This window comes from Sinohyriopsis cumingii, chromosome 1 (genome assembly GCF_028554795.1).
Source record: "Sinohyriopsis cumingii isolate HCF-2022 chromosome 1, ASM2855479v2, whole genome shotgun sequence".
In the NCBI taxonomy this organism is placed as follows: Eukaryota; Metazoa; Mollusca; class Bivalvia; order Unionida; family Unionidae; genus Sinohyriopsis; species Sinohyriopsis cumingii.
Genome location: NC_142961.1, coordinates 86,883,744 through 86,910,300, shown reverse-complemented (window position 1 = coordinate 86,910,300; position 26,557 = coordinate 86,883,744). Strand labels below are relative to the sequence as shown.

The window sequence follows — 26,557 nt, the reverse complement described above, 5'->3', positions numbered from 1 at the left end:
TTCAGATGAATGCATACAATATTTTAGCAAGAACTAATAATAAAGAATAGAATATATGTACAGTGATTGTGGTTATTTTTCTTTAAATTGTTCTGAAACTGGACCTTGGAAACCAGTCTTTTTGTACAAACCTGTTATGAGTGACCACCTGCCTTTAGAGACCATTTTGTTGGTAGAAGGGGCAGTCTCTCATAACAGGTTTTACTGTACCAACAAATTCTGTACATGTGATGGATTCTCTCATTCTACTATTATAAACCTTTGAGCAGCAGAGGTAGGTGGAACAAAGCTGCCTTATCATTTTTATCTTGTTGCTTTTTGAAGATTAGAGGAAGATTAATGTTATCATGTCCCTCCAGAAACATAAGCATTCATGGGTATCACAGTACTTCTTTTAAAACATTATATGAAACTGTTGGGTGGGGGTGGATGGAAACTTTAGGCAATGATGTGCACAACAGTCTATAATTCGGTTCCCTCCTCAGGTTGTGAAGCTTAGGAAGGTGGGGACATCTTTATATATATAAGATAAATGAGAAAAGGATATGGATAATGCTGATATGCTGCAGACATCTTGTATGATGTTGTTGTAGTGTTTAATGCCATTTTTCAGCACAAGATACACTATACATGGCGGCCAGTATAACTGGTGGAGGAAGAACCCTGGAAAATCCCGAGAAGAACCACTGACCCACGAGAAGCTACTAGCAGGCTTTCTCACATACCCACGTTAGCCGGGCCTGAGACTCGAACCCATGCAGACAGAGATGTGATGGCAGTGACCCGGAACGGTGAGCGCTTTAGACCACTTGGCCACTTGGGGCCCCCATCTTGTTTGAAAAATGAGACATAGATTTATTCATGGTAACAACTTTCTTATACCAAATTTTATCAAACTTTTTACAATGGGCTACAGTATATAATCACTTATAAGTCGAATCCAACTGCAAACAACACAGACCCTGAACTGCTATCACATAATGCACCAGCACAGCAGGGTCTATGTTGTTTTACTGATTACTCAAAAGCTGCATGGACCCAGATCTGGGTGTGTACAGTTTGGAGTCGGATTGACTTTTAAGCAAATATATATGGTAATTTAAAATACTGTTGATAAAAGTGGACCATACAAATTAATCTGGGTGGATTTTATGTACTAAGAAATTACACAGGACACACAAGCATAATTTCAACTGGATAATACTGGTCTTCAGAGGAAATGCTGCTTAAAGGCATAAAAGATGGAAGAACAGAATACATCTTTCACTTACCTTCCTTTTTGACGGGTAAGTTTCACTTGGAAGAAGATGCAGTTTTAATGGCCTTGCAGTTAACTGTAGAGAAATGAATTTGAATGTATTACTGTAATCATCTGTAGTGAATTATACAAATAAAATAAGTTAGGAGTTTGTCCATATATTACCAGATTTAAAGAATTTGTATAGACGATAAGTTTAACTGACAATGCATTCTTAAAAGCAGAATATATGACAAAGGATCACTGAAAATGAATCAATTTGAAAACAGAGGCCATACTGGAAATGAGATAATCAACAAGCAAATAAAAATGAAACATATTTCTTAATGTATACAAAACCTTTAATTTTTGGCACCGTGGGCTGTATTTGGCTGTATTTGCAGTTTCATACACATTGGGGAAATACCTGTATCAACTTATGAGACATAGAGAATTGCAGTGACATGTGACTCTTACACTTCAATGTAAAATTTTAAGTATTGAAAACTCTTATGGATCAGGAAGGTTATCATCGATAGATGTTTTCTCCTCATGGAAATCTATTAGAAATAAAATGTGCAAAAACTAACATTCTAAACCTAAATGAATGTACTGTGAGATCTTGTTATTTTGACTTTTGCAGGAATAAGAAAGTTGATGTGGTCACCCTAATAGTGGAAGAACTGCTATTGGCATTGGTGTCCTACTTGGTTTAAGGTTTGGGCAAAGTTCTTCAACTTACTGTTAAATCTTACAAAAGGATGACCTATTCATGAAACTGCTTATAGCTTTATAATCAAGTTTCCATCGGTCATAAAACTGGACTTTTCTGACCAATTATTTGGTATTAGAGCTTAGTTGAGAGCTTAGGTACTGAGCTGAGTTTCTCAGGCTTTAATAATAATAATAACAATAACAACAACAATTTTATAATAATAATAGTAATCAGTAACTCAACTATGGAATACACATTTCCCTTTAGGCTTTTAGGCTTTCTCATACACTCTTATCAATAAAAAGAAGAAACAAATGTACTACAAAAACAACAATCACCATAGTAAATCCATATATATATATATATATATATATATATATATATATATATATATATATATATATATATATATATATATATATTACCCTCCACCAACCCCAATAACCCATCATAATAAATTCTTCAGATCTAATCTATATCTCCTGCCTTTAACCTGTATAAATTTTTCACAGATTTAAATGCATTCCAGATTTAAATGCATTCCAGATTTAAGTACTATGTTTAATGAGGTACCTATGCTGATACTTTGGTGACATCAAATTATGTTTTCCATATGACCTCTACCTCAGAGCGGGGGGGGGGGGGGGGGGGGGGCAAAAAAAAGACATAATATCACATGATATGTCTTTTGTTATTTAATAACTGTATAAAAAAGAAAGCATTATGTAAACCAAATCTAACACTCTCCATATCCTTACCCTGTTGAAGGCAGGGGTTAACTCAAAGCAGTTGCTGAAGAGGGAGACCCTTGCAAACACATAGAGACCCAATCTGGCTCTGGACATGGCTACAACCAGTCTTCTTACATCTCTGCAAATATAAACAAGAGTACAATGAATGGTAGATTCTAAGCCTTCCCTGTCTTTAATAGACCCCTAATTAGGCACTAGTTGGGTCTGGTCAATTCTAAATATTCATGACCATCAGTGCCTGGATTTATTTTCAAACATCAGAATCTGTTGTGTCACTTTAGAATGGTTGTCAAAACCAAGTACATGATGAAAGATTAAGCTGCACATTTCTGACCCTAAACAATATATCTATATATTTAGCTAAAATTAATTTCTGGAAATCTGGATTGGTAGTGGACATAATCTTATTTTATTATGATCAGTAATACTGATGAAACATGTTTTACTCAAAAATTGGTTTCTTGCAATGTTGTGAGTGTGATTCATCATGGATCCATAATAGTAACTAGTCGAAAAATAGTGGCCTTGGATCAAGATGGGGCTGTCATGGCACTATACTGGTTGTGCTCTTCCTTCTGAGTGCCAGCAGTGTTCTAATACTAGGATGAGATGCATGATATTTGAACGTTGTAACTGTTCCACTCAAGCAGTGATAACTACTCTTGTCTAACTCTCATGTATGAGGGCAGAAAACATTTAGCTCTTTTATCCCTAAAATTTAACGGGGGTGGGGGACTGGATTTGCAAGGCAGTGGTCATATTTGTAATGTATTATGATCTGGTAATGTATCTAAAGCAGACTGGAGAGGCTTTATTTGGTCCATGATATGACTGACTATATCAGAATTAGGATGACAGTCTATGAAGTTCAAGAACATGAAACCTCACGTCATTTTCTCTTCAACGGTTTTAATTTCACAAGTATGTATAATATAAATTTTAATATTTTATTTCAGCACAGATGTCCATTTAATCCATTAGGAAGTTAATCAAAACACTTGTCAAATTATGAAGCAGCATTTTAGAACAGAGCTAAAACTGGCATGAAAATTTAACCACTCCTGACAATTTGTCTGATAGGCTTTGACTATGCAGAACTCAATATATCAAAACATATATCACATGAATACTATTTCTCATGTATGTACATTTGTTTTAAATTTACAGATATAAAATTTCTGCTTAAGTAAGAAATCCTAATTTAAAGTACAATAGAAAATATTCAATTTCAGTGGATATCCTCTTGATAGAGAAACTGAACCATAAAAAACTAGAGGAATGGTGACACATTTGCTCATAAAAATATTCCACCTCCCCCTCATACCCCCTATGCCCAAATGATGGACCTTAGTCCAAAGTCCAGTAAAAGGCATAACTCTTCTGAAAATATTTTGAGTACTATGATCAGTTAAAATACACATCTGATGATCATGACCAATGCTTGCACCCACAAGATTCTGTCCTGTAATATAAGTCAAAAAAAGGTTAATACGACTTGCCAACATTTCTAGATGATGACCAAATATGTACTAAATTTCAAAGTGAGCCATGAAAAACTGCATGATTAGTTTCATTCACAATGTTCTGTCATGCAATTTATCTGGATGTAAGATAAAAAGGGTAATAACTCTTACAAAATTCAAAGATTTGTCAGTATGTTCATTTTGAGATGATGACCATAATACGTACCAAGTTTCAAAGTGATCCATAACAAACTGTAGATGTGTGTGTGACATGGATTTTAAATGTAACTTTAACGATTTTTCAGTCATATCAGTACAATGTCTGCAGTGTGGCAGTTTATAGTGATGCCTTGCACTGGGGCATCATGCCCCACCCAGTCACATTATCCTGACATTAGACCGACCAGTCCTAACACTAACCTCCTAATGCGCCTAGCAAAGCAGATATAAGTACCCTTTTCATAAGATTTTGCTATGACTCGGCTGGGGTTCCATCATAAAAAATTACTGTTTATGAACATGATGAAAACAAATGTCTTAAATACAAAAAAAAACAACCATAACCCAAGAACACTGTAACCTAATACAATGTGCAAAGTACGTCTCTGACAAACAAAAAAAATGAATATTTCAAAAGAAACAAAATCTTTAAATTTGTGAGGAATGTGGCTTATCTTGTTGTAATATGAATTGTACCTAATTCTTTCATATGTCAGTTTACTTAAAACTTATTCAAATTAAATGCCGATAGCTAGATTTATCCGACATTCTTCATGGCCAGAGTTTGTATATGATGCCCATTCAAATTTCAAATTAAACCTGATAGCTGGATTTATCCAACATCCTTTAGTGCCAAAGTTTGTGTGTGATGATTGTGTATCAGTCATTTAATACCTGAGATGTCCAACGGTTCTTGTCCTGACAAGAGAAAGTAGAATGTAGTCATTCTGTTGACCCTGGTACCTGTCCACTGTTGTAACCTGCATGAAAAGATGCAACAAAATGTTATCAACACTGTAGCTGGCTCTACTATATATATATATATATACCCACTATGGCCAGGATCCACAAAACATCATCGTGCTACCATCTTAAGATCTTAAATCAATGCATATTAAATGAGAATTACAAATGTGAAAATAGAGATTGCATATATAATATTGCACTTTATTCAGAGTACCATGCATTGGTATGAATGAATATATATATATATATATATATATATATATATATATATATATATATATATATACACATCTAATGTACTCATCAATCAAAAGTGACAGTGAATCCAAAATGATCGAAAATATGTACACAGAAGTATAATACAGTAGTATAATACAGTAATACAGTCAAACCTGTCCCAATGTTCACCTGAGTTCAGCATTCACCTGGTTACAATGGCCATTCCAATTTCCCCCAGCAAATTTCCTATATAAATGTCACGTAATCAGTGGTCACCTGTCTTTCATGGTCAGCAGCATACACTTCTTTTGTTTGATGATCAAGGCATGGTAAAAGCCAGGCTTATTAAGCAGACAGCACATGTCAATGTGATGTCACATGATACAACAAAACTATCATAGACGTGTTCCATTCCTGATGAATCTGACTTTCTTCAAGTTGCTGCAACAGTGACAGGTTTCTGATCATTGTTCTTGAATAATATGCTGATAGTTATGCGTCTGTTTACAAATAGTATGTGACTTTCATTTAATATTTTCTTAATTTTGTACAACAGCATTGGAAAAGGGTTTGTTGTTGATGTGACATAACTATTGGCCCACTGATATCACTGACATGTAGGTTGCAAAATTTGTGTAGTTGTGTGACTGGAAATGCAAATGGTGAAACACAGGTAAAATTTTATCAACTCTGTAGTTTCGTCTCATCTGTCAGCAGATTAAAGATCTAATGATTATAATACTCATAATTTCTCACAAAATAAATCATTTTCTTATCAATTTCAAGCAGGTATGACTTGATGTGACATCGTTTGAGTTTGCCAGGCCTGCTGGTCAGCAGATACCCTATGCCACCACCAAAAATTCCAATATTTTGATATGCAACTGACAAAGACCCTACATCCCAACATAAATGTCAAAGTATCAAAAATGGGGTCAGAGAAAACTTGGATCAACATTTTAGTTGCTACTAACAATGGCCCCAGGAAGCCTCTTATCATTCACTAATCATCAAAGGTCACACAACAAACAAAAGCCAACTGTCTTTTGATCTCTGTGACTTTGAGCAACTGCTAAATAGATAAATTTGTTTAAAGTGTGAACACCTGTTTTCATGCCTAATTATACCAACTGCCCTAACAAAAAGTCATGTGTTTCTTTCTTTAGTAAATGTAAGCTGTCAATTAGTAATTTTATTAAGCAGCCATTTCTACTAATAATGAGATAAAAGCATTTGCCTCTCTCTGTGTGTGTGTGTGTGATAGAGAGAGATGTTTAATGATTGCATATACTCAGTTGTAGTTTCCTTGATTTGATGGGGGGAGGTATTTGAACTATCAGATTGGTTTTACAAGACATTAAAAGACAGAGTCAGGTACTGATATATGCACACACTGTTATTTCTATACAGTAGGGATGATAACATCTCTTATCAATGGCAAGTAAAAAAAAGTGAGGATACAATATCCTTTCATGAAGCTCAGTTTATTAAATTTCTTATTTTCCTTTTTGCTAAATAGCTAAACTAAACACTGTATCTTGGTAGAATAATGCAAATAATATTACATGTGAAGTATACTACTACTAATAATGGGAATGCTAATTCCTTGTACATAAAATTGTCATGAACAAAGCTTGAGAGCTAACCCTGCAGAGGCCACCTGTCTACAAGGGCCATTTTTGACATTTCTCATGGGTGGCAATTTTAGACATGTTTGATTGTATTTAGTAATTTTGTTGCAGATCCTTATGTGTTGGAATTCAATGCAAAATTATGTAAAGAAAGATGAGGCATATTTACAGGTCAGTATTTTTGCATGTGTATGTCCCAAGATCAATAAATGGTGTCTGTATAAATTTCATACTGCTAGGATTTCACTGCTGAGTCATAAACACTTAAATCTTACGCTAATTCTGTTAGTTTAACACAGTACTTGATCCTATTCAGGCTTTCAAATTTCTCTATAATAGACATCTATTTGTTTGAATGACTACAGTGAGAATAATTGTTAATCAACAGTGAGATCAGTTTTATAGGGAAAAGACGACATTATTTTCTGGTTAACTGATTGTGTGGCGATTGTCTAACAACTCCATCAAGCCACTTGGATTAAAGGATTTATAAATCACTGCCTAATAATCTGAACAACATCCTTGAGTTCCGACAGCATGTGTCTCATCAAGTACTATACATGATACCCATTTTTTTCAATAACACCTACCTGATCCCTTAGGAGAACTACTATTACCTCACAAATCCACCCCCAACCAAAGGCTAAACTTAAGACTAAAGGCATCCAAAACTCTGAATAGACAATATTTAAAAATGTCCATTATGTGATTAAAAAGGAAATCTGGGATAATTCTAAGTAATTAATTCCATTTAACTCCTTAAAATGTGCTATTTCTTTATTCTTTTGATAAACGTGGCACCCATTCTCTTATACATAGCAATCAATTATTCCTATGATGATCTAATTAAGTTCTTCTAGTATGATGGTTTCAGTATCCTTACATCCAGGTATAAATTAAACTGCTGAATCAAAGTTGTAATTTCACATCTACATAAACCATGTTTGTCTGCACATTTGTATAACTAATAACTGTTATGAATTTACTGTTATTTGTCGGGTACCAATTTTCCCAACATTCTTTGATACTCAATGTAATTGTCCTTGTTATCAACAAATTAAGGTAAAATGTAATTGTATGGTTTACCATGAAAAATGGTATTCACATATATTCAAGGTATACAAATATATAACAAACTGTATCTTACAATTATTACAAATATTTACATCACTATTCCAGTACAGGCTACCTGGTAATACTCCCCACCTGTGATTCATGTCTACCAAACAGTATAAAATTCCCAAACCAAAATAAGGAACTATTCCCCCCCAAAAATTCCAGTACTCTGGAACATTGCTCTAGAATAGTATTCCAGTTGAGATTAGAAATGCCCACTCTATTTCCTTCTTCCAAACCCCAATATATCCAGTGGCTTCAGAGATGCTAAAATAAATAGATTCCTTTGTATGAGGGCCTTAAGGTAGATTAGTTCTAATTGTGTTACCTTCTTTAAAGAAAGTTATTATTATTATTATTATTATTATTATTACCTTAAATAAGTGCTCATTAAATAAGTTACCAAGCAAGTGGAATAACATTAAAAGCCATGATCTACTCGTAGTGAGCAAGTAGTTTTATTACTCAACAAGTTTCATTAACAATAATTTGTGATTAATCACCAAACTGAAAACACTATGCCACTCAATAACATTAATACTAGGCACTATGTCATATTTCAGATAAAATATTTATGATGTGACAATTAGATGTAAAAAAAAATGTGTTGCCAGTCATTCATTTCAAAGTGGCCTTAAGCTATCAATACAGAACACTTACTGAATTAGGCCTCCCTATAAATGGATTCTTGGCACACCTCTGGTGAATCACATCACGGATCAAATGCTTCTGTCCATTGTAAGTTGTCAAGATGGAGATCTTGTCTGCTGGATAGCCTTGCAGCCGCATGTACATGAAGACAGCGACAACGTATTCAGCTTCAGCCAAATTCTAAATATGATTAAAAATGATATGAAAAAGTTAAAAGAAAACTTTTTTCTCCATTTCATGGATAAGTAACATGAGTGATGACTTTAGTCATGAATAAACTGAACATTGAAATAACCCATAAAAAATGAACTTGTATAAAATGAAGACGTAAATAAATCTTCTGCTTAATGTAACAAAACCCATTTAATACATAAGATGGGGCAAAACCCATTTAATACATCAGATGGGGCAAAACCCATTTAATACATCACATGGAGGCAAAGGAGAAAATTCTCTGTAAACAAATTGCTTGAAATTTTCAGCATCAAGCACCTGCATGACCAGTATTTGAGATAACAATTGTGATAATTTCCATATCTATTTCCAGAGTGAAAATGCATTAAAAAGCCCCACTGATTTTAGATGGTGAGTGAACACTCTGAAACCCAAACGATACTGCTAACATCCCTCCATGGCAGGAAAAATACTAAAATGGCCTGTTTGCCCAAAATAAAAAGATAAATAAACTTGCATAAAAACCTGAATTTCTCCTTCATATTCTAAATAAAATGCTGAGCAAATGACAGCCAATTTCATTTATCCAACAGTTCTGCGAACTTTTCCCTGGCTGTTAGACAGTTAATTTTTCCTCCCCTGCTCAATAATTTAAGAATGCATCTGGTTTTGATTCTTTGAATCTATTTGATTGGTTTGGTGTGGTTTTGCAATTTACAGCACTGAAACACCTGAAGTTATATTGTACTAAGGCAAATAAAGTGCTTTGCCCAAGGACACACCACGGTAACCAATCTGGGCTGAACTGATAATGGGAACTGAACTTGCAACCCTTGTGGTCTGAGTCAAATGTCTTAACCATTGAATATATTTTAACTGAAAATATGATAGCTCAATGGTTAAATCATGGACTCCTGATTAAGAGGTCCTAGGTTCCAGTCCAAATGTGGTTCATGCTCTTCTGCCATCATTGCTCAAAAAATCTGAAAGCCTGACACATGGGGCCCCTCTAATTTCAGATTAGGCCTGTCCTATATTCTAAGTGAGGTGCCTATCAGGCTTGTCAAGATACGATAATCAAATCTGCTAGACAAAACATCGATTGCGCTGATGAAATGCAGAAATGTATTTTCAAGATCTTGACATGCCTGCCATAACATGGCACAATCTGATTAAAATCAGACCATCACTGTTCTGTGCGAAGTGGAGATATAATTTTAATCAAATTGTAACATGGCATTGCAAACTAAACAAGATTTTGTACTCCAAAACCCCATGAAATGGCCATATTTTGAGAAAACACAACTTTCAGCAATATTGGAAAACAGGAAAAACAAAAACAAGACCCCCCCCCCAACACCACTTTCAGTATATGCCCATTACATGAGGCATGTATAAATGGCAAACAGTCATGACTGGAGCTTATCCTTTTGACAGTTTAAATAGTGACAATTAAAAGGCAATGAGGTCAGGTATAAACTATCATTTCCCATATTACTTAATTGGATGAAAATAGCAAGGGAGATGTGTTTGAAGACTGCAGAGGGTGAGTCAATTATGCAAATTTGCTTAGGTACAATCAGGAGGTAGAACAACCCAATATAGATAAATCAAAGAGATGCTAGATATGTGCATGAGAAGAAAAGTTATCACATATCATTGCTGTGAAAGAGAATGTTCAAGCCATATGTTTTATGGATTATTATTGACAAGTTTCTGAACAGTGGCAAGGCTTCTTTTGAAGTCAGATTTTACTGCATATATAAAATGCAAATTACCATTTAAATTGCCAAAATAGTGTTCAAGTGTGATTTTGAAGCTAATTTAGGAAGCAATTATCTACCAGCAAATCCCAACAAAATAAGTTTCAGAAATACGGGTTGACGGAGTTTTACTTTGTGAATCACATCAGCAAAAAAAATAAGGGGGGGGGGTAGGGCAATTAATTCTTCACACACACTGCAAACTTATTGACATACATCAAGTTTATTCTGACCCGGATTAACTCAGAATGCATTTGTTTTGGTCTTATAATGTAGCTTTAACAACTTTTCAGTCATATCACTATGATGTCTGTAATGTGACAGATTATAGTGATGTTTAGCACTGGAACATCAAGCTGCAGGCATTTATCATGTCCCACCCAGTCACATTATGCTGACACTAGGCTGACCAGTCCTCACACTAACCTCTATTATAATGCTGAGCACCAAGCAAGGCAGCTGCTAGTACCAATTTTATGTCTTTGGTATGACTTGGCTGGGGTTTCAACTGCGACCTCTGACATACAAGGCAGACACTCTAATCACTAGGCCACCAGAGCGTTTGATGATTTGCTCAGAGAATCCAGCAGAGATGTTTGAACACCAGGACCATCCAGTCTCTAGTGAGTGTATTGATGAACAAACCTGCTTCAGATGAGTGATAACCAGCAAGGGACTAGCAGTCCAGTTTTGGGGAGTATTGACCAGTGAGAGACTGTCAATCTATTCACGAGGAATATTGACAAATGAAGGACTGGTACTCCATTAATGGGGAGTGTTAACTAACAATGGACTGGCAGCCTATTCTTGGGAAGCGTTGGCCAGCAAGGGATGGCAGCCCACTCTTGGGGCTGTTGAACAGCAAAAGACTGCTTGCCAATTCACAAATTTTAATTAGCAAAGGGACTGTTGCCCATTCATGAGGAGTTTTGACCAGCAAGGGACTGGTTGCCCATTCATGAGGAGTTTTGACCAGCAAGGGACTTGCAGCCCATTCATGGGGGAGTCATATACTTCCTTACATGACACACCATCTTGTCATCATATATGCTTTGGTAAAGTTCCACTAAAATATCTTCTGTGCTTCAAACGTTACACTGCAGACAAGGATATATATCACAGAATTGCATTTTCCCTTGCTGTGACCTTAACCTTTTCACAGCAGGTGTGGCTATTGTTTGCAATACAACTTTTACACATGACATATAGATCGCTGAAGTTTCATTAAAAACTCTCCAGTGATTCAAAAGTCAGGCAATGATACAAGTCACAGAATTACATTTTCCATTGCTGTGACCTTGACTGTGAGACATAGTCATGATACATAATTTGGTTTTATAAAATCTCAAATGTTACAAAGTTCTTGTCAGGAAAAGTTAATATTAATGGATGGACAGATGAACAAATGGACAGATAACACATTAACATAATATGCTAGATCTGAGATGGGTGTATACAAGTTTATAAATTCCCTAATAAAGAATGAAAAAAAAGCAAAATATCTTGCCTGGTAGAAGTAAGGATTTGGTTCTGATTCTCCCACGCCATTGAAATCCTGGACATCTACCAGCTGGAAGTCAAATACAAACCCTGGATTGGCTGTTAGGTACTCTGGCTGAATCAAAACATGTGGCAAGTTACCCAACTTCTTGTATCGCCAATTATACAGGTTGGCAATGCTGAAAGAAAACAAGTTCTTAAACTTAGAACTCTGACGATGTCATTATGTGAGTTGTCTCTAAAAAATCTACATAGACTGAATCCCCATTATTTGAATAGAGAATGTCAAGAGAAATTTAGCTTATAACTGGGATATGCATTTATATACAGCTGCACTTGACTTTTAAAGGAGTATATATGTCTTTATGGGACATACCTAAAGTGGGGTCCTACCTGTGGCTCACACTTTAGGGGGCAAAACTAGATGAAAGAAAATAAGCAAATTAAAAGTCAAATCCAACTGCAAACAATATGGATCGTGATGTTGCATAATACACTGGCATATCATGGTCTATGTTGGCTGTTCTGCTGATTACTCATAACAAACTGAAAAGACCAAGATCTGCCAGCACACAGGATGACAGACCCGAGTCATTAGTTGGACTCCAATTTTAAGTATAATTCTAGATTTAATCAACATCTTGTTGTACTTATGTAATGTGTATATGTGTTATTTATGTTGGCATGCATTATTGTGTGTGTATAATCTTAAATATTATATTTGCCTTTCATACTGTTTTTATATTCTTTACTGTATGTTTTATGTCTTGTAAATGATTTCTATATATTACATATTGATTTTACCAGATACATGTTCTGATACTGCTTCTACAACTGTATTGGTTGGGAATTTAATTTAATTAAATGATGTTTACACAATAAGGGGATGCAAGCTATTTTCATCCTTTGCAACTGAATTTCTTAGTGATATCACTATCCAGGGACATTTCCAGAGACAGCTCTGAAAAATGATCCACTAATGCAAATGACTGGTTAAGCCCTATTATATACTACAAAATGGCAGAAGAGCACTTCAGCTCTTGTCACATGGTCATCGAAAACTGTTCACAAATGTTAGCTACATTTGGGACTGAGTTCTGCATTCATGCATTTCCCTGATATTAGGTGGTGTTACTATGTCAACGGATGTACACTCCAGAATGACTAATGTTGATATGGTGTGAGCATTATATGCAAAAAATAAAGAACTCCCCCTTGCTACTGCAATTCACAAGGTCAATCTATGTTAATCAGGGATTCTGAATTTTGCTTTCGCTGGGATTTTTGCCACAACCCCTGGTTTCCTGAAATACAGCTGCATTTTGACATTTTGCATTTGAAACTGAATCAAACTTCCACACAATTCCAAAATACCAAAATAATCATTGTCTGCTTTTTCACATGGAGTAAAATCCAACAAAATCTTCAATAAAGTTGCCTTCAAGGCAACTAGGTGCAATAACTTTGTTTCTTCAACACACATCTCTTGTTCTACATAAGTGTACTAAAAATATGCGAATGACCCTAATGTGCTCCCACACAACAGTAAGGATTCGAAACTCAAAACCACCCAAGCTATTTTCAGTCAATTAAGCAATCTGTGCAATGGTGGTTGTTTATCTCTAACTCCTTTACTTTTTAACAGCTTATAAGACAATTAACTGTAAAAACTGACCTGTTGTGATATTTTTCCATGAGAATAAAGTATTACTGTTAACTGCTTATACAGGATACAAGGGCTGTTCCATTAAAACATACATGGGACCCAGGGAAGGCACTTTTAAAGTAGGGTACTCACCCTTACAGGCAATTTAGAATTTTCTTATTATTTTAATAAGAACTTTGTGAAATCAAAGTACACTGGCATATATTTTTGAAAAACTGCCTTCCCCGGGTACCATGTATGTTTAAATGGAACAGCCCTGAGCATATATTCTGATGTCATGCTTTCTTTTTCTTTATAAGATGTAGTGGAAATTGTTGGGGTGTTTTGGAGGAAAGAATAAAAAAAATTTGCATGATATGTCACATTCTGTCAGGTATGATATATTGCATTGATATATGTACAACTGCCAGAATATTCCATTACATAGCATTGGTACTCACTTATCAGTCTAGTCCACATGCAAACAAGAAAGACCCTGATCTGCCATCGCATAATGTGCCGGCAGATATGGGTATGTACAGTTTGTTAAGAGTAATCAGTAGAACATACAAAACTTACCTTGATCTGGAGGTACATTATGCTACAGCATATCAGGATCTTTGTTGTTTACATTCTGGACTGACTTACAAGCAAGTATATACAGCAGTGCATCACAAGAGTGACAAAACATCAATGTAGTAGCACTTGTAGGTGTTGTAACACAATATACATAAAATAAATGTGAAAAAAGAAATAAAACTGAAGAGTTTTTAAACAATTTTTTGGGGAAATTATTTCTCATATACTAACATTAATTAACAGAATGATTCTCTTAATCAATAAGACAAACCATCAGTCTGAGTGAAGAAATATCAGAATCATTTTTTAGTTGGAAATGGTCATGTGGACTGATCAATGCAACATATGTTCCATGTTTCTATTTCTTTTGTTATGAAATACAGTGTATAAATTTAAGGTAAATGCAAATTTTCCAATTCCATGTTTTGCTAAGACCATAAAAGCAGACAATACCCTAAGAATAAATCCCTGAGCTATTTTCAAGGTTTCAATCTAGAAATAATTTGGGTTTTAAGGGTCAAATAATTACTGTATATACTCTCTTATAAGTCAACATTTTTTACACTGAAAATTGTAAACTTGCAGAGCATTGTATTACCACCATAGTATTGTGATATATTATGACCAAGCAGGTGCTCTACAGTAACCATTGATCAGCTGCATAGTATATAAATATTATTGTATTTGTCAATTCTTCACACCAAGGCCACCACCTGCTTTTCTGTTTTCATCTGACTAAACCTCTGCCATATCTTCTTCTGTTTAGATTGCACCTAGACCCTTGATACAAGTAGGTTTCACTTCCCATTTGTTCTGGCAATTGCCACAATTATGTTTTCTATATTTAATCTGAATCTGTGTTGGCTTTTGTCTATGATTAATGTTTTGTGTGATTGACCTTTGTCCATAACTGAGGGTAGGAGTTAGACAAAAAGTGCAGAAAGGAGCAAAGTGATTTGTTGACATGCACATATTCAGGTGATGGGCAAAATATTTATGAAGTTTTAGCCATGATAGGATATATAAACACTTTCAATTCATGGTCCACCTATCCACCAGTTCATTATATATATATATATATATATATATATATATATATATATATATATATATATATATAGTTATATTGTGCAAACAAAAACAATGCTTTGTCAATTTGGTGATCAAATGCACAAACATATCTGTATCCTGTCTTGCAGAGGGGCATAATTTACAGTAGTCAAATCTAAACTAGTGTACTGACAAGCACTTCAATGGTTACTTTCTCCATCCCTGGCCATCCAGTTTGTAAAGGGGTACTGCCTACCTAACTTGCTGTGATGTAACAGTTGGTTCAGGATATTCTGTGGAACATTCTAGCAAAGTGCCTACCTCTATGCTTATCATCTAGAGAAAACATCAACCTTGACCACAACACTGAAGTAATTAAATTTATCTTGCCATCTTGTCTTGTGCACCTAAACTCACAATGCATAAATCAGACTGTGCTGAACTTTCAGGGGCTGTTTTGGGACCAGAGTTCTGTTCCATTCCCAATACCAAAAGCTCCCTATTTTCCAATTTGTGTGTAAGTATTCCCAAAAAAGAATTTTCTACCAATACAACTGGCTTAGAAACTATGAGTGTGGCAAATGATCCTGAGTCACTGTAAAGTAGGGTGTCTAAATATTTAAATGTTCAAGAATCTGATCTTTATAAATTTGTCTCAATTAGGAGTGCATAAATAACATTCAAAATTTCCCATCTTGACAATTTTACAAGTAAAATTTCCAAGTCCATAGTTTGCATTTGGAAAATCCCCACTGAAAATTCTGGGCATCTAAGTACATATCTGGCAAGTCTAAATCAATTTACTGGCCTTACAGCATTCAACTGGCCTTACACATGGCCATAATCATCTCTGGGACAAAGTAAGCTATGTGCGAGATTGAGTTTTTGTATCTGAAAATCACAAACAAATTTACATTTGTGATGGTTTTGATTGGCTCATAGTGACAACTCAATCTCAAATTCAACTTCAGAGATTTATGATCTCCTGACTTAATCTGTATTCACAGCCTAACTCGCCTGCTCAAAAAGTTAATGATACGACCTTGCCCTAGTTCTGCAATGAGTATTAGGCATCCTCGGCCTGACCTTTCTGCAGTTAAATTACCTTGCCCTAGCTCTGCCCTGAGCATCCAGATCTACTGTAGGCACACCCAGCCTGACCAGCCTGGTGAAAAGAGACTGCTCCATGTTAGAGAACTTCTGGAAGGCCATGTTCTTGATGACTGGGGGCAACTGGTGATGGTCTCCAATCATGATCCATCTCTTCAGACGATTGATGTTGTCTTCTGGGTTCTGAAATGGGCCAAGTGGAATTTTTCCTAACTGTGTTATGGTATAGGCGTTTTATAAAACAATTTATTTGATTTTATTTCTAGCCCTTGAATAATCTGACTTAGATAATTGCAGAGCCAAGTTGTTACTCTAAGTACAAATTACATTAGCAAGAAGAACTAAATCCTTGGCTGTGACTCAGATCTATCAGGCATCTTAAATTCACCTTTCGAAATACTCAGATAATATTTTTTGAATTCTGTATATAACATTTGAAAAATGGCAGCTGAAGGCAGTACAATTCGGAAACTTCCATCAAATTCATACAGTGGTCCTGCCTTTGAACAGTCATCCTCCCCACCATGTCCGTTTGATTGCTGTAATGTTTATTTCTAAATGCCAATCTGTTACCAATGATCTGTGAAACGTGTGTATGTGATTTAGATTTTTAACGTAGCTTTAGCAATTTTTCAGTCATATCACTATGATGTCTGCAGTGTGGCAGTTTATTGTGATGTCTAGCACTGGGGCATCATGCCACAGACATGTAGCATGATGTCCCACCCAGTCACATTATTCTGACACCAGGCCGACCAGTCCTAACACTAACCTCTTAATGCCGAGTGCCAAGCGAGGCAGCTGGTAGTACCATTTTTTACATGATGACTGCATATTGCATCTCTTTCCCCTATTACTCCTAGATGACTGCATATTACATCTCTTTCTACTACTACAACTAGATAACTGCATATTGCATCTTCTTTCCCTACTACCCACAGATGACTGCATATTGCATCTCTTTCCCCTACTACCCCTGGATAACTGCATATTGCATCTCTTTCCCCTACTACCCCTGGATAACTGCATATTGCATCTCTTTCAAATATTACCAATGGATGACTGCATATTGCATCTCTTTCCCCTACTACCCCTGGATAACTGCATATTGCATCTCTTTCCCCTACTACCCCTGGATAACTGCATATTGCATCTCTTTCAAATATTACCAATGGATGACTGCATATTGCATCTCTTTCCCCTACTACCCCTGGATGACTGCATATTGCATCTCTTTCCCCATCTACCCCTGGATGACTGCATATTGCATCTCTTTCCCCTACTACCCCTGGATGACTGCATATTGCATCTCTTTCCCCATCTACCCCTGGATGACTGCATACTGCATCTCTTTCCCCTACTACCCCTGGATGACTGCATATTGCATCTCTTTCCCCTACTACCCCTGGATAACTGCATATTGCATCTCTTTCCCCTACTACCCCTGGATGACTGCATATTGCATCTCTTTCAAATATTACCAATGGATGACTGCATATTGTATCTCTTTCCCCTACATCCATGGATAACTGCATAATACATCTCTTTCCACTACTACCCTGGATGACTGCATATTGCATCCCTTTCCCCTACCACCAATAGATGACTGCATATTGCATCTCTTTCCCCTACTACCCCTGCATGATTGCATATTGCATATCTTTCCCCTACTACCCCTAGATGACTGCATATTGTATCTCTTTCCACTAATACCCCTGGATGACTGCATATTGTATCTCTTTCCACTAATACCCCTGGATGACTGCATATTGCATTCCTTTCTCCTACTACCCCAAGATGACTGAATATTGCATCCCTTTCCCCTATTACCCTTTGATGACTGCATATTGCATCTCTTTCCCATATACCCCTGGATGACCACATATTGCATCACACTTGCCTACTACCCCTGGATGACTACATACTGCATCTCTTTCCCCTACTACCCTAAGATGACTGCATATTGCATCTCTTTCCCCATCTACCCCTGATGACTGCATATTACATCCTTTTCCCCCATCTACCCCTAGATGATTGCATATTGCATCCCTTTCCAGGATGTTACCTGAAGAAGTAATGGTATGAAGGTCTCTATCTCCAAAATTTGTGCAGACTCTTCCATCAAAATGTTGTCAAACTGGAATACAGAGTTTTATTGTTAATTCATAACATAATTCATAGAAGTTAATTTATGCAAAAGAGATCAGCACCAAATCAGCATTTACTGGTGCATTTTTTCTGCTGCAAGAAGAATTAGTGTTTTATTATATTATGGTACGTTCAATAAATACCAACCATGAGATAAGGAAAAGTTCCAGATGCTTTATGCACATTTGACATTATAGTACAGAAGCATTGTAGGTACACTCTTCTAATAGTCATAACTGAGCACAACAGAAGTTAGTCGTCGTCACTCAGCTGTTTGACACATTGTTAAAGGCACAATAATCATCTTGCTTGCTTGACCTCTATCATCAGTTCATGTTGTACTAGCGTACATAAATTTTGGACAATGCAGAAAGGTAATTTAATTTAATATACTGCAAATGTTTGCTGTCTATACAAGAGTGCCAATATCTGCCATAGTAAGATTATCAACAATAGTTTTACATAAAAATGTCATTTTGGTTTTTATTTGACAGCTACTGGTAACATCAATCGAATGTGATGACAAATATGTAATGGTTGTGGTAAGAAGTACTGTTTTGAAATTGTTTTCTTGGAGAAAAAGCACAAAATTAACTATAAAGAAAGATAGATAAATAAATACAACTGGTATGCATAAACATTACTGTAGTAAAAGTCATAGCAGTCATGTATGCCCATTTCTTCATGAATATGAGAGAATGAGAGAGAGAGAGAGAGAGTAAGCATGTTGCTAAAACATGATGTTCACACTGCTTAATACCAATATGATTAATGTTCACCCTGCTTAATACCAATATGATTAATGTTCATCCTCCTTAATACCAGTGTAATTGATCTTCACCCTGTTTAATACCAATGTAATTAATGTTCTTCCTCCTTAATACCAGTGTGATTGATCTTCACCCTGTTTAATACCTATATGATTAATATTCATCCTCCTTAATACCAGTGCGATTGATCTTCACCCTGTTTAATACCCATATGATTAATGTTCATCCTTCTTAATACCAGTGTGATTGATCTTCACCCTGTTTAATACTAATATAATTAATATTCATCCTCCTTAATACCAGTGTGATTGATCTTCACCCTGCTTAATACCAATATAATTAATGTTCATCCTCCTTAATACCAGTGTGATTGATCTTCACCCTGTTTAATACCAATATGATTAATATTCATCCTCCTTAATAACATTGTGATTGATCTTCACCCTGTTTAATACCCATATGATTAATGTTCATCCTTCTTAATACCAGTGTGACTGATCTTCACCATGTTTAATACCCATATAATTAATGTTCATCCTACTTTATACCATTGTGATTGATCTTTACCCTACCAATACAATTAATGTTCATCCTACTTAATACCATTGTGATTGATCTTTACCCTACCAATACAATTAATGTTCATCCTACTTAATACCACTGTGATTGATCTTTACCCTACCAATACAATTAATGTTCATCCTACTTTATACCACTGTGATTGATCTTTACCCTACCAATACAATTAATGTTCATCCTACTTAATACCATTGTGATTAATCTTTACCCTACCAATACAATTAATGTTCATCCTACTTAATACCAGTGTGATTGATCTTTACCCTACCAATACAATTAATGTTCATCCTACTTAATACCAGTGTGATTGATCTTTACCCTACCAATACAATTAATGTTCATCCTACTTAATACCATTGTGATTGATCTTTATGTCACGGAATTGGGTAGGAGTTATATCAATAATATCAATATGTGTATGTTGTCAAAAATGTACTCAGGTTTCGTTGCCGCGTACAGCGTCACCCGAGGGTGGTATATTTTTTCGGCTTAGTTATTTCGAAATCCTGAGCGAAACTCAGACCATGCTGCACGAACAAATGGCTTGCAGCGGGGAAACTAAGTACCTAGCTGCGCACATGTCACAGCTAGTGTACATATAGTGCAAATTCTCGATAAACAAATCACATTACGCCAAGTCTTGTCAGGACGCTCACCCCTTTACAGGAGCAAATCTCCAGCTGTAGAGGTAATGAAATTCTTTATTATTATTCGTCTATATGACAGAATTGTTTTTATATTTTAGATGTTTTAGAATCTTAATGTTTCAAAAAGACTTCTATCTGCAAATATATTCATTGAATGCAGTAGCTAACGAGCAGGAAACATATATTTATTCTAAATTCTACGGAGAGTCAATACCTAGGGTATACAACGCTATATTATAACTATTATGGTCTGGTTCGAGTTAGCTATTTGTTGCAACCGAACAGACAACTTGTATTTAATTATACAATGTTTGCATTAAACAATTAATGTATTGGGTAATGAATTCATGTGCACGCATGTGCTACATATATGACTGAAGAAGTACTTAACCGTGTCATATGTACTACACAGTTTAGTTGTTATCATTTTAGCTGCCTAAATGCCATGCCGTGTACATCGTTTGATGTGGAGTCACCAGCTATAGAGCTGCTATATACATGCCTGCCATGCCTTGTACATTGTTTAATGTGGAGTCACAGAACTCTGAGGGGGTTACTGTGACGTATGCGCTGTGTTTGGTGACGTTGGATCGGAAGAGGGAACTGGTTTTCTCGGTGCGAGGGACCAGGGCTTTGCGACCAACGGGTCTGTGATGTGTGGGGATCCTTCAGCAGACCGAGAGGAGCGGACCATGCATGGGTGCTTCTCTGACCATTTACTAGAGCGCGTGGAACCGGAGTTAACATCTTGGTCGTCGAATGGGCGCCACGATAGTCGTAGTGTTCCATGTTATTTCCACAATTGCATTTATGTCATTCATCCCTATTGCTATGTCGTTATATGAACGATCGATAGGTTCATCATTTCATCATGTCATTCATTCCTATTGTTATATCGTTATATGAACGATTGATAGGTTCATAATGTCATTCATCCCTATTGCTATGTCATTATTTGAACGATCGATAGGTTCATCATTTCATTATGTCATTCATTCCTATTATATCGTTATATGAACAATTGATAGGTTCATAATGTCATTCATCCCTATTGCTATGTTGTTATCTGAACGATCGATAGGTTCATCAATCCATTCATTACTATCGTTATATGAACGATAGGTTCATCATTCCATTCATTACTATCGTTATATGAACGATCGATAGGTTCATGTCATTCATCCCTATTAAATTGTTATATGAAAGATCGATACGTTCATAATTACACATACTGTTATATCATTATATGAACGATCGATAGGCGAGTAATTACACGTATTGCTATATCGTTATGTGAACAATCGATAGGCGAGTAATTACACTTATTGCTATATCGTTATGTGAACGATCGATAGGAGAATAATTACAAGTATTGCTATATCGTTATGTGAACGATCGATAGGCGAGTAATCACACGTATTGCTATATCGTTATGTGAATGATCGATAGGCGAATAATTACACGTATTGCTATATCGTTATGTGAACGATTGATAGGAATAATGTTGTTCATTCCTATTGCAATGCCGTTGTGTGAACGATCGATAGGTTTATGTTCATTCCTATTGCAATGCCGTTGTGTGAAAGATAGATGGGTTGATAATGTTATTAATTCCTATTGCAATGCCGTTGTGTGAAAGATAGATGGGTTTATAATGCTGTTCATTCGTATTGCAATGCCGTTGTGTGAACGATTGATAGGTTTCATCATTTCATTCATTCCTATTTCAATATCTGGTTACGCTCGATAGGTTCATAATTTGCACTGCTTTTCAATATCGTTTTATGAACAATAGGTTAGTAATTTACAATGCTTTTCTAAACCGTTATTTGAACGATACATGATTAGATTCTTTTCTAAATTGTTATTTGAACGATACATGATTAGATTCTTTTCTGAATCGTTATCTGAACGATACATAATTACATTCTTTTCTGAATCGTTATTTGAATGATACATAATTACATTCTTTTCTGAATCGTTATTTGAACGATACATAATTACATTCTTTTCTGAATCGTTATTTGAATGATACATAATTACATTCTTTTGTAAATCGTTATTTGAATGATACCTTCAAGACTTTTTATATTGAGGTGTAGGTCACTTTTATTTTGTTGATCGGTGATAGGAATTCACGTTTGTTTTGAAATTCCATTCGTTAAATTAATGAGGAGTTTTGTTTTCTTTGTTGAGTTAATTGTTGATAGTTCCATGTTAGGAACTTTATAATTTTCCTTATCTTTTGTTTATAATGGTGTCAGATTTGTTATATTTAAATTGCGTTTATAAATAAACATCTTGTAAACACAGTTGCTTTTGGTGTCTTCCCTAATCCAGTCCCAACCTGGCTTCATCTTGTGACACTTTACCCTACCAATACAATTAATGTTCATCCTACTTAATACCATTGTGATTGATCTTTACCCAACCAATACAATTAATGTTCATCCTACTTCATACCATTGTGATTGATCTTTACCCTACCAATACAATTAATGTTCATCCTACTTAATATCATTGTGATTGATGTTTACCCTGCTTTATACCACTGTGATTGATCTTTACCCTGCTTAATACCACTGTGATTGATCTTTACCCTGCTTTATACCATTGTGATTGATCTTTACCCTACCAATACAATTAATGTTCATCCTACTTTATACCATTGTGATTGATCTTTACCCTACCAATACAATTAATGTTCATCCTACTTCATACCATTGTGATTGATCTTCACACTGCTTTATTCCATTGTGATTGATCTTCACACTGCTTTATACCATTGTGATTAGATCTTCACACTGCTTCATACCATTGTGATTGATCTTTACCCTGCTTTATACCATTGTGATTGATCTTTACCCTACCAATACAATTAATGTTCATCCTACTTTACACCATTGTGATTGATCTTCACACTGCTTTATACCATTGTGATTGATCTTCACACTGCTTTATACCATTGTGATTAGATCTTCACACTGCTTCATACCATTGTGATTGATCTTTACCCTGCTTTATACCATTGTGATTGATCTTTACCCTACCAATACAATTAATGTTCATCCTACTTTATACCATTGTGATTGATCTTTACCCTACCAATACAATTAATGTTCATACTCCTTAACATCAACATGATTCATGTTCACTCTGTTGAAAACCATTCAACCCATTTAGCATAAAATCTGAAATGTAATAATAAAACATGATAATAACACTCTCACCTCAAGCTGACACTACATGCCACTTACATCAGTGATCCAATATAGCCCAAGCATTGACTGTGCATCTGTCTGTATGACAAGAATTCCATGGAGTTCTACCTCTCAGAGTTGTATGCTCTAAGATGAATTTAGCCAATGTAAATACAATGATGTCAGAGAAACTCAGCTTCACAAAAGTGGATGCTCTAATGACACACAGATGGACAAGGAAACCAAAGTGATCACTATGTAAAGTTTCCACCAAGGCAGGTTTGACAATAAATTATTAACTGGAAAGCATCGTCAATTACATTGGGCAAAGCACACAAGTGTCACTGTCTGGTTATATATTAAGCCCCTTTACTAGTTACCTCCTACAAACAGCCAAAAGTATTTCACTGAATAGCAAAGTGTCAAAGAGTGTCAAACTGTACTTGTGGATTAATTTACTACCTTGAATCCAACCTGCACCAGGTCTCTGCGCTTCAGAGCAGCATGGGTGCATGTCATGGCAATGATCTTGGCCTCCTTGACGAGGAGATAATCAGCTCTCTCTGCTCCACTACGCAACAACTCAAATGCTCGGAACTCCTGGTAGAGAGAAACAATCAGTCAAATTGAAACTAGTTTACATTGATATATACTCAGTAGAGTAAAGTCATAATTATATAGACACCAATTTAAATTACTTGGACCAAAATGCAAACTTTGATGCAAAACTTTGAAGCAAACAAAACACCGTACAATGTTTTGTATGCCCTATTCTATTCCCCATGTATGATAATCCTCCCCTAGCCCTATTCCTCTATTCCTGGGCCCTATTCCCCTAGTCTGACAACTTTAACCTGGCCCTATTCCCCATAGTCTCATAATCCTCTCTTGGCCCAATCCCTCTATTCCTGACCTATTTCCCCATGTCTGACCTTTCCCGAGCCCTATTGCCCTGGTCTGATAATAAATTCCTGGCCCTATTCCCAAAGTCTGATAATCTCTCCCTGGCCATATTCCCCTAGTCTAACAACCTTTCCCTGGCCCTATTTCCCTAGCCTGACAACCTTTCCCTGGCCATACTCCACTAGTCTGAAAATCTTTCCCTTGCCCTATTCCTCTAGTCCAGGCCCTAATACCATATTCTTACAATCTATCCCTGGCTCTATTCCCTTAGCCTGTCAACCTTTTCCTTGGCTTTATTCCCCTAGCCTGACGATATTTTCCTGGTCCTCTAGTCCTGGCCCTACTGCCCTAGTTTTATAATCTTTCAACTGCCCACATTCCTCTAGTCACACAGTTTTCCCTTCTAAAATTTGTCCTTCATTTTCCTGCAAGTAAAATAAATTTTAAAAATCCTGTCTAATCCAACTTCTTATATATCCCACATATATCTCTTAAAAAGCATGTTTACTTAATAAGGCCTTGATGAGAATTGGTCAAAAAGAAAAACTGATTATCAATTTCATTTTTTCAATCAACTAAACATGATATGCTTATATTATTTATATCTACTATCATAAAAGACTGATTACAAAACAAGTGATTCTAAAAACAACAATTTTACAGAGGTACATATGTATATAGCGAATTTATCGTGCATATTGGCATAGGCTTATACTCTGCTTCTGTCTTTGTTAGGTTTCTAAAAGAGAAATAAAACCAAATCTTTCTTGCACCAAGTCCTCCTACATTAAAAACTGGTGTTACAATCAACTGCTATTAACTGCTAATGGATGAAAAACACTGTGTACCCCTACACAAGTCCCTCTAAGGAACTGATGCTCTACCAGTGATGCTGCCAAGAGTTAACTGGTGCCTGAAAAGGAGAGGCATCAGGAAAATATCAGGGTGCTATAAACCTTACCCTTAACATCTGAACAGGTGTAATTTCCTTATATCCAGTGCTCAGTTGAAACTGAAATCTTCAAATAAACAATGTAGCTGTATTAGCATGATTCTCCTGACTTTTTTGAAGTTAATCTGTTTCTGCTTGCAGCAAGTGTTTGTCTCTGCAGAGAAACCATTGGAGAGGTACGTGCATGGCCAGCTTTTCAAACTTTAACTCGACCAAGACCTCTGAAATTTTGACTCAAATTTTACTGTGAGGTCCAGGGAGATGGTCAACGACACATTCAGTATCCTTACTCAGAATGTGCAGCAGAGGGATCTTTAAAGCAATCTCTTATCAACTTATCTCTGACCATTGTCTTGAACACACCTGAATGGATTTCTGGTCACGTACAGTTGGGAAATGTGTAAGGTACATGAAACAGGCCACCATATACCACAAAATATTAGCTCAATGATCAAGATTAAAGCAGACTACCTTATACAGAGCAAAACACAAGGCCACACTTTAACCAGATTATTCATGCATCACAAATGCTTATTTCTGGGAGTACAGATTTGATTGCACATGTTCTCATGCACACCCAATTTCAAATCACATGACAAACAGTCACTTGCGTCACATAGCAACATCACTCTGCTGGCCAAAAAGAAGTTCCAGGAAATCACGATAAGACCGTTTCTTCTTTTTAACTGTTGAGTGCTGAAACCATCTTTGGCATTCTTTAGCTATATGATTTTCAAATCTGCTGCTATAGTGGCCAGATTGTAAGAATGGTACTCTTTTAACAAGG

The 26,557-nt window shown here is 35.9% G+C and overlaps 1 protein-coding gene across 1 annotated transcript in view; it reads right to left on the bottom strand.

Moving 5' to 3' along the window:
- LOC149807289 (RNA helicase aquarius-like) overlaps window positions 1–26,557 on the bottom strand; it is a 141,861-nt gene that overhangs the window by 16,788 nt on the left and 98,516 nt on the right. Inside the window, exons 29-36 of the mRNA XM_089964880.1 lie at window positions 24,378–24,515; window positions 18,637–18,708; window positions 16,567–16,754; window positions 12,195–12,366; window positions 8,760–8,930; window positions 5,062–5,147; window positions 2,711–2,822; window positions 1,272–1,334 (exon numbers count right to left, since the gene is read on the bottom strand). Of these exons, the coding sequence (XP_089821006.1) occupies window positions 1,272–1,334; window positions 2,711–2,822; window positions 5,062–5,147; window positions 8,760–8,930; window positions 12,195–12,366; window positions 16,567–16,754; window positions 18,637–18,708; window positions 24,378–24,515 (1,002 nt within the window). The remainder of the gene's footprint in view (window positions 1–1,271; window positions 1,335–2,710; window positions 2,823–5,061; window positions 5,148–8,759; window positions 8,931–12,194; window positions 12,367–16,566; window positions 16,755–18,636; window positions 18,709–24,377; window positions 24,516–26,557) is intronic.